Source organism: Dreissena polymorpha, chromosome 1 (assembly GCF_020536995.1).
Source record: "Dreissena polymorpha isolate Duluth1 chromosome 1, UMN_Dpol_1.0, whole genome shotgun sequence".
Lineage (NCBI taxonomy): Eukaryota > Metazoa > Mollusca > Bivalvia > Myida > Dreissenidae > Dreissena > Dreissena polymorpha.
In genome coordinates this window covers 89,581,251-89,591,070 of record NC_068355.1, presented here as the reverse complement: position 1 = coordinate 89,591,070, position 9,820 = coordinate 89,581,251, and the positions used below count along the sequence as shown (strand labels likewise).

General features: G+C 35.3%; 1 protein-coding gene across 1 annotated transcript; it reads left to right on the top strand.

Annotated features, from left to right (window-relative positions):
* The first annotated feature begins 300 nt into the window (after positions 1-300).
* Positions 301-9,558, top strand: LOC127836143 (uncharacterized). Its single transcript, XM_052362611.1, has 4 exons — positions 301-940; positions 4,074-4,160; positions 4,648-5,027; positions 9,304-9,558. Exons 1-4 carry the CDS (start codon positions 301-303, stop codon positions 9,556-9,558), a joined length of 1,362 nt encoding a protein of 453 aa, XP_052218571.1.
* The last annotated feature ends 262 nt before the right edge of the window (positions 9,559-9,820 follow it).

Here is a 9,820-nt window from a genome sequence, read left to right as displayed (position 1 = left end):
AACAAACTATTATAAGTATCAGTCCAGACAATCTAAACAAAGTTTGAACAGAAATCAATATCTTAAAATGATTGAAATGCGATTAAAAAAAATAATTTTGGAAACTTTTTAAAAAGAAATCATTTAATAGCACGGGTGAAAATATTGGCATAGATGCTTTTTTGAACATTTAAAAACCTAATCTTCGTCAAATATAAGTGACGAAAAAGAAGATTTTAACGAATACGGAACACGTCACAATACAAATAACACGACGTACGGGACATTTGAAAACTCCGCCATGGCCGGTCCCAAGCCCGGATGAGAAAGGAGGAGGGTTGTGCGCAGGGCCAGCACCCCAGCCACATTAAAAACCAACACGCTACAGAAACCAACAACCAAGAAAGCAACAATACCGGACCAAGGATGGAAGCACGCCAGGAATCTAGACCTAGGACGGCTAATCACCCGATAGGTGATATCCTTGGACCAAAGTCATCACGGCGGGTGGGCTGCTTGAATGTTCGGACACTCTACCAGACCGGAAAGGTAGCCCAAGTGTTGAAGGAGATGGAGAGTAATGGAATCAGCTTGTTAGGAGTAAGTGAGGGGAGATGGACAGGCACTGGAAAGAGACAGCTTGCATCAGGACAAACCATAGCCTTCTCAGGAAGATCAGATGGCCAGCATGATCAAGGAGAAGCACTGATTATGGACCAAGAAGCACACAAAAGCCTGATAGAGTGGAAGCCTATCAACGAAAGACTCATGTCAGCAAGATTCAACTCTGCATATGCTAAACTCACAACTGTAGTTTGCTATGCACCGACAGAAGTTGCGGAAGATACAGAAAAAGACGCCTTCTGCGACCAATTACAAGAGGTCATTGAATCAACACCAAAACATGATGTCCTTCTTGTCTTAGAAGATTTGAATGCGAAAGTCGGACAGGGCAATACAGGTAAGGAATCCACAATGGGCACACAGGGATGCGGAATAAGGATTGACAATGGTGAGAGATTGGTAAAGCTATGTGAAGAAAACAACATGGTTATAGAACCTTTCAGTTATTGCCGGTTTTTAATCATCTCCCTTGTGTGACGTCATGCGATGATAATCGAGTGTATCGATTGTAAACGAGAACAGAAATCTTGTTAGAAAATGTTATTTTCAACGATGTAAATGGACTGAACATATGCACGAAAAGATTTGTACTGACCTAATTTTTAATAATGTATTATTTGCTAATGAAATTTTGATATTCGGTTATACTGCTGATACAGCAGCGGTATTGTATATAAGGGAACGTGATCGGAAGACTAAATACTGTAAATCTCACAAAACAAAGCAACTAAATAAGCCGTATTCTTTCTTATAGTAAGACTTTTATAAATGATGTTTAAAAATAATGAAACATATATTTATTTGATCACAATTATAAGTGGTGTGGATATTGTTGTTGTCCATCAGCGATCGAACGTGTAAGAGATTCATTTAATCAATTGTAAAACAAAGCCCTAAAAAGCGGAATACATAACAATTGTTAAATTTTATCATTTTCTTTTCCATTGAATGGATATCGTTTCGTTTACATTAAATGACAATATTAATAAATGTTAGCATACATACGGAAGCGAACTCTGCATATTAGGCAAATTGAACTGTCTTTGCATGTATATTAAAATCTCTTTACTAATGATAAGAAGTGATACAAATCTAGCATTTTATGACAAATAAATCTATATTTTTAATTTATTTAACGCAAGTATTGTTTACCCTATTGCGATTGCTTGTTTTCATGATGGTGTTTCGTACACTGAAATAACGTACTCAAATCTATACACGTAAATTGACGTAATAGCGGAGTTTACATTTGCCGGAACCCTTTCAATACCTCAATTGCGTAGTAATTAAATTGCACAATATTTTAAATTTATTTATAGTTATTAAACACTGTATTATTATAATTAAACTGGCTTTTCTGTTTTATGTTAAAATATTTTATTGAAGCAAATGTTCAGTATTTTGACTATAAAATTTGGTTAAATTTACTGCTTAATATGCCAAGGGGGATAACATGGGGGTATCATAAATTGTGTTTAATTACTAGACACTAGGATGCAACATGTGGTTTATGCAGGGACCCAAGTATAGGTCTCTGGGTTAATGATACCTTGTTTTCTTTGTAATTGTCTGGGCAGTATCCGAACATAACGAGATAATCGGGTTGTGATGAACAAAGGTGCAATAAAACACCGGGATAAAAAAGCTGAAACAAAAAGTGTCAACATTTGTGTGAACAATTAAATCAAACAATTACATTATTCAAGAGAATTTATTTTATGTGTAACAAGGTACGTTTTTACAGACAAATAAAGTTTCAAATCAGGTACAATATGTTGCGTACATAAAATCGATCTATTTAATTGTTGTTTGTTTTCATCATTACTTGTTTACGTTCGTTAAATTTAATTTTATTCTCAAATAAGATCAATTGATGAGAATTTTTTTACAAAAAATGGTCGCGAAGAAGTGCTAAGTATGGAGATTTTTGTCATAACCACATACAGAGCTCTTACATTGTGTTCTACTCCCGAGTTCGTTGTTAGTGAAAACAAATAATAACAACAATATAATCGTTTCAAAAATGCATTTCCTTGCATTCAAATGTTTTATTCAGACATAACTAGTAAAATTGTATTTGATATGTTGCATGATTATCATTACAAACGATGATTTTGTCAGCCTTCCCTTTATCCGCTTATATGAATTCCACCTCTTTTCGCCAACCAGTGGGCAGAGTCTAAACTTTGCAGGTGGGGTGAATTGACACTTCAATTCCCATTTTCAATGGTAAAGGTCATGTTCCCAAGTGGTAAAAAAGCGCTCAAATCATATGCCAAATATGCCAAAGATCAATACCATTAAAATATAAACGTTCGGCGTTTTTTTTCAATATTTGGCATTTTTAATAAGATATTTAAGTTTAAAGTTTAATGGTAACAGTGCGGGATTTGGCTTGCGACACACAGGGTATTGAACGGAATGTTAAATGTATTTTCACGCTTAAATGTACTAAAATGAAATATGCGAAAGCCGATAGCTTTAGTAGGCGTCAATATAATAAACAATGAAATATTTGTGCAATTTACGCATATACGGTATAGTGCAGGAGACATTGATATTATCAGCGACACTGTACAATTTTCTCTCTGGCGGATTATGAATTATCTCATTACGTCACATCCGGCTAAGGGACACAACTCTTACACTAGTAAATGCGAATAACTGAAAGGGCAGCACCATTTTTCCACACAAGAACATCCATAAGGTAACATGGAAATCATCACATGGACAAACCGATAACCAGAATGACCATATCATCATCAACAGGAGATGGAAGCGCAGTTTGCAAGATGTAAGAGCGATGAGGGGAGCAGATGTTGACAGTGACCATACCCTCGTCATAGCCTAGTTAAAGTTAAAGATGAGAAGAGTCAAAAGAAAAGGAAAACAAAGAAATCCACGCCTTGATGTAGGAAAACTCAAAGATCCAATGGTCAAGAGAACCTTCCAGATTTAGCTGAATAACAGGTTTAGTCTGTTCAATGACCAGAAGGACATGGGTGTTAGTTCATTCACCCAGGAGATTCTTGAAGCTGAACGGAATATTCTTGGCACAGGACGTAATAAGAAGGAACAATGGATATTCTAGCAGACATGGAGCAAGATTGACGAACGGAAGGAGGTGGAGAGGAAGTTGTTGCAGACAAAGTCGGCGCGGATAAAACAGCAGCTGAAAGACACTTATGCAACCTTGGACAGAGACGTGAAGAGGCATTGCTAAAGCAGACAAAGGAAATTTAATGGCAATCTGGCAACTGAAGATGCAGCTGCACGGCAAGATATGACCACGCTGTATAAGATCACAAAGATATTGGCAAGAGGATTGTCTTCCACAGAAGTTCCAGTGAAGAATTTGCAATGGGAAATTGTTTCAACTGACGTAGAAAAACTGAGTTGTTGGAAAGAACACGTTGAGAGAGTACTCAATAGTGCGGATCCATCCACTGAAGCAGTTATTGCTCCTGCAGAAATCCCACTTGACATCAATACAGAGCCACCAACTATGCAAGAGATCAGACAGGCCACCAAGAAGTTAAAGAATGGAAAAGCCCCAGGTATAGACAGGATACAAGCAGAGTTGCTTAAAGCGGAGTAACAGATTAACTCCTACAGTACTTGCTAGTATACTCCGGAAAGTATGGATCTCAGAAACAGCCCTTGAGGTTTGGAAGGTGGGGCTTATTAGTGAAACTGCCGAAAAAAGAGACCATACAGACTGCAACAATTGGAGAGATATAATGCTTCTGTCAATGACCAGTAAGATCTTTAGCAGAATAGTGCTTGACAGAATTTCAGCTAGTGTAGATAAACTGCTGCGGAAAAACCAAGCCGGTTTCAGGAAGGGTAAGTCATGTTCAGATCAGATTTTCACACTTCGACAAATCATACAGTAAAGTCACGAGTGGGACGCAACCGTCTATGCGAATTTTATTGACTTCCAGAAAGCATTCGATAGCGTGAACAGGTCAGCATTATGAAGGATTTTAGCCCATTATGGAATCCCTGACAAGATTATCTCTGTCATCAAGATGCTTTTTTCAGATTTCAGTGTTAAAGTAATCTGCGAAACAACTCGCACAGAGCACCTTAAGATCAGGACAGGCGTGAAGCAGGGGTGTGTATTGTCACCTCTACTATTTTCTTTGTGCATCGACTGGCTGATGAAGGAAATCACTAAGGATGCAGTCAAGGGACTCCAGTGGACGTTTACAGAAACACTGGAAGACCTTGATTTCGCTGACGACATCGCGCTTCTCGCTCATCGCCACCAAGACATCCAAACAAAGACGGACAAGCTAGATTCTCTTGGGAAGCATATTGGCCTCAATATCAACGTAAACAAAACAAAAATGATGAGAATAAACGCCAAAACAGAGAAACCAGTTACCATCAACAATTGCGCTATTGAAGAAGTAGATGAGGTTTAGTATATTGGGAGTAAAGTCAGAAGTGTCGGAAATTCAGAAGAAGATGTCAATTACAGATTGTCCAAAGCCAGAGGTGCTTATCCGGCATTACGGAAGATCTGGAAGTCCTCCAAGCTAAATTATACCACCAAGATCAGGATTTTCAAGACTAATGTACTTTCAGTCCTGCTGTATGGTTCAGAATCCTGGAAAGTCACAAAGTCTATTTTCCTTAAACGTGATGTCTTTCAAAGGTGTCTCAGGCGGATTCTCCAAATCTTCTGGCCAGGCCTACTTTTCTTTGCAGATTATGAAAAGGCATTTAACAGTTTAGATCATGATTTCATGTTAAAAAGCCTTCAACATTTTAATTTTGGAAATGAGCTCATACAATGGATTAAATTATTTTACAAGGACATAAGTACCATAATCATAAATAACGGACATTTATCTAAACCTATCTCTATTCAAAGAGGAGTAAAACAAGGCTGTCCATTGTCAACAACACTTTTTATATTTAGCATAGAAATATTGTCGAACTGTATTGAAAAAAAATGCAGATATACATGGAATAAAAATAAAAGAACAAGAAATCAAGCAAACACTTTTCGCAGATGATACAACGTATCTGACTGATGGAACACCCAATTCGTTCTCACCACTGATAGATACCATTCAAGAATTCAGTGAAATATCTGGACTCAAACTAAATACGAAAAAATCCATAGTAATGCGCGTAGGTTCACTAAAAAATACACATTTAATTTGATAAATACAAACATTTTTTTCTTTGACCTCTGAAGAAGCCAAAACACTTGGCTTTTACTTTACAAATGATGAAAATCTCGATATATACAAAAACTTTCAACCAAAATTGCAAGCCTTTAAAAATTCTTTAAAACAGTGGCAACACAGAAAATTAACACTTCTTGGAAAAGTCACAGTGGTTAAAACATTTGCTCTACCAAAAATTATGTATACATTGTCAACACTTCCGACCCCTAATCATGATATAATAAAAAATATTTATACATCTATATTCCAATTTGTGTGGAATTGTAAACCTGAAAAAATAAAAAGAACAACTCTTGTTAAACCAATATAACAGGGAGGGCTAAAACTCACTGATATTAGTGCCCTTATACATGCAAATAAGGCCAGTTGGGTAAACAGATTAACTGATATGAACAATACAGGGCAGTGGAAAATTTTCTATCAAAACGAACTCGATAAATATGGTGGAAATCTTGTATTTGAATGTTCACTTAATGAAAAACATATTGTTTCAAACTTTAAAAATGTATTTCTCAGAGATGTTATTTTGTCTTTGAACACGATTAAATCAAATGAATCAAAGTACTGACAGTACTCGTGTGACGATGCTTTTGAAGAGGATTGATATAAAACATATATTTAAGTTTATCTTCATCACCACAATTGTGTATGTGGGTACAAACATTTTGGGTAGGGAAAAAATGGGTACGAACATTTTGGTAACAAGAAAATGCCAAAAAAATTGGATACGAAAAAAGATTTGTTTACGAAAAAATATTTGGTAGGAAAAAACAATTGGGTACGAAAAAAAATTTGGGTACGAGCAAAATTTGGGTACGAAACAAAATTGGGTACGAATTAAATTGGGTACGAAAAAATGTAGGGTACGAAAAAACAATTCGGGGTACGGATAAGTAGTACCCGTGGGGAACTTGATCCATTCAGCGAAACTGGGAGGCGGGTTACATTCTCGATCAAATATAACAAGAAATATCTTTAAAAAGATATTCGACGTGTATTTTTTGTATCACTTATCTTAAAAAAACGTTCTGTTACAGTAAAACGTTTGTGGGTTATAATTTTACATTTCAGCATATAAATTCAAAACTTGACATGCTCTTTAATTACACAATGCTCTTTAATTTCACATGTATATCATACCAAACTTTATATTTCGTTGTTTCCTTTCCTAAGTTCATGATGCTATGTGTACGGACGTGATTTCACATGCCCATGTGCATGAACATATAATTGTTCTCTTTAAAAAAAAAAATCTCTAATGCAATAAGCTTAGGCATGTTTGTTTGTTAAGTCCAGCAATAATTTCATGATGATTCCCGAAAGTAGGTATGAGCACATAGTCGTAAGAGCACTTGAATACGTGAGTTCGCCAATGAACACATGGTAAGGTTAACTAAATCTCCGCGAAATGACTTAATATGCATTTAAAACAGCAAACAGTATCCAACAAACGAATGCATTATCAAACATAGTATGTGCACTGATGTGGCTCTGTAATTTCTGTTTGAAAAGTTTATGAAATATGCAAAATGAGAAAGCACACATAAGAGCAAGTTTCACAGATGTCACTCGGCTATTGTGCTGTTTATATACCATAGTCGCTACAACGTTTACAAATGGCAGGTTCGAAATAGTTCGTTTTCTTTACACTCATGATCGCGTTGAAAGTTAATTATACACGTTTTAATTCGCAATTTATGTACTGAATCACGACATATGTCAAATACAATACAGAAACTGCATAGTTGTTTCATTGATCTATAAACATATAATGGATTGAATATAACTGACTTAAAATTAATGTTTTCAAACTATTATTAAATCTTTTTCCGAGAATATGCTGTCCTATTTATAGCTGAGCTTCCTATACCTTTATCAATGATAATCAGCGAGGTATGCCGATTAGAAAAATCGAGATATCTCAATCGGACTGGCTCGGTCTTTTACATAGGTCGCCATTGTGAAGAATGTTTGCATGATATGATAACTTAGACGATGCTTCGCAGCATCGTCAAAAAGCAAGGCATGTAAATAAAACGATTATATGAAATAACTCAACAATAGAAAATAACCAAAATACCTTTTTTACCTTAACTGGTTTAATAAGGGAATACAGTTTTTAGAACACATATATGTCTTTAGGTCAAAAAACTATTATTCTTTTGAAGCATTTAAAACCCTTTATGAATTTCCCTCAACAGATTTTCTTAAATATTACACACTCATCCAAAGTATCCCGATAGCTTACAATCAAAAACTATCTGAAATGGAATTTGTCAACTTTAATAATAACACATTACTACAAAATGTACAAACAACTAAAAAAGTGTGTAAATACTTGTATAATCTACAACAAACTTTAGACGAAAATAAAACCAAACAAGAAAGTAAAATGGGAACAAATAATTTCCTCATATGAACATAGCATTGACTGGAAACATGCATATCTGACACCATTTAAAGCCACGATAGATAAAAAGTTACGCAATTTCCAATATAAGATCCTTCATTTCATATTACCCACTAATGCATATTTGTATAAATGTAACTTAATAGCTTCAAGTCTCTGCACCTTTTGCTCAAGTTTTAAGGAAACAATTATACATGTTTTATATGAATGTAATTCTGTACAACCCATATGGAGGGAGCTAACATTGTTTTTAATCAGCAAACAATTACAAATTGATCTAAATGTAAATGATATTTTATTTGGTACTACAAAAGGAGGCTCAAATAATCAAGTAATAAATTATATAATAATTCTGACGAAGTCTTACATATTCAGTACTAAATCAAGAACGGAAAAGCCAAACTTCGAGATTTTCAAAAACGCTCTAAGATCGAAAATTATATTAGAGGGAGCAAATTGGCTTTAGAAAAGATAAACTGGATCAACACAATAAAAATGGTAGAATTTTGTATTAACTCCTTAAAGAATCTTGCCTATAGCCTTTTTTTCTTGGGATACTTCTTTTTTAGTTTTGTTTATTCCTGTCTCCTTTCCCTTTTCTTCTTTTAAGGTAATCGTATAACTATCAAAAACCAGTAAGTGCTAATTTTACGCGCACAGAAAGTCAGTGTGTTTTTCCGCTAAAGTCACAAACATAGCGTGTCTTTGATTGGTTTTTCTAAATTATTTTTCCATTCCTTAATTAACTAATCTTCTCCCCTTTATCAATCTCTACAAAAATGTATAGCATCATCTCAACAATGTATTTTCTGGTAACGATATGAAGCATAAAAACATGGATGTTAACATATTATTGTTGTTAGTAACCTGAATAACTTATGTGTGCATTAATAGTGAATGTAAACAATACTCAAGTGTATATGTAACCGATGAACTATGTTATATTTGTTAATATGTAGAATCATGATGTAATTGAGATGTATGTTGAAAATAAAAATCCAATTTAAAAACAAAAATGGCCAAACATTATATATATCCGATACAGAAGTTAACCGCAAAACATGCACAACCCCAATATCAACACAGATCAAGCGCAACAGATGGCGCTGGGTTGACCATGTTCAAAGGATGGAGGGAACAGCCATTCCTAAGGCTGCAATGCGATGGACACCGATCGGACGTAGAAAAAGAGGTCGACCAAAAGAGACATGGCGCCGGTCAGTTGAAAAGGAGATGAGAAAGGAAAATTGGAGCTGGGGCCAGATGGTCAAAGGACCGAGTGCATTGGCGAGCTTTGGTGGAGGCCATTATAGGTCAATATGCGCGAAGAGGATTACGTAAGTAAGTAAGTAAGTAAGGGACATTTGAAGAGTTGGATAGTTTATTTACAAGGGAAGAAATACGACAGGCAATGCAATTATTGTGAATAAATAAATCTCATTCAATTGATAATATTATCTACGAATATTTTCAAGCGGGAAAGGATGTCCTTGATGCACAACTGGAATTATTATTTAACTACATTCTTGAAAAGAAGTCATTTCCAAAATCTTGGTCAAGGGGAGTAATTATACCTATTTTCAAAAAGGTAACTCATTCGACC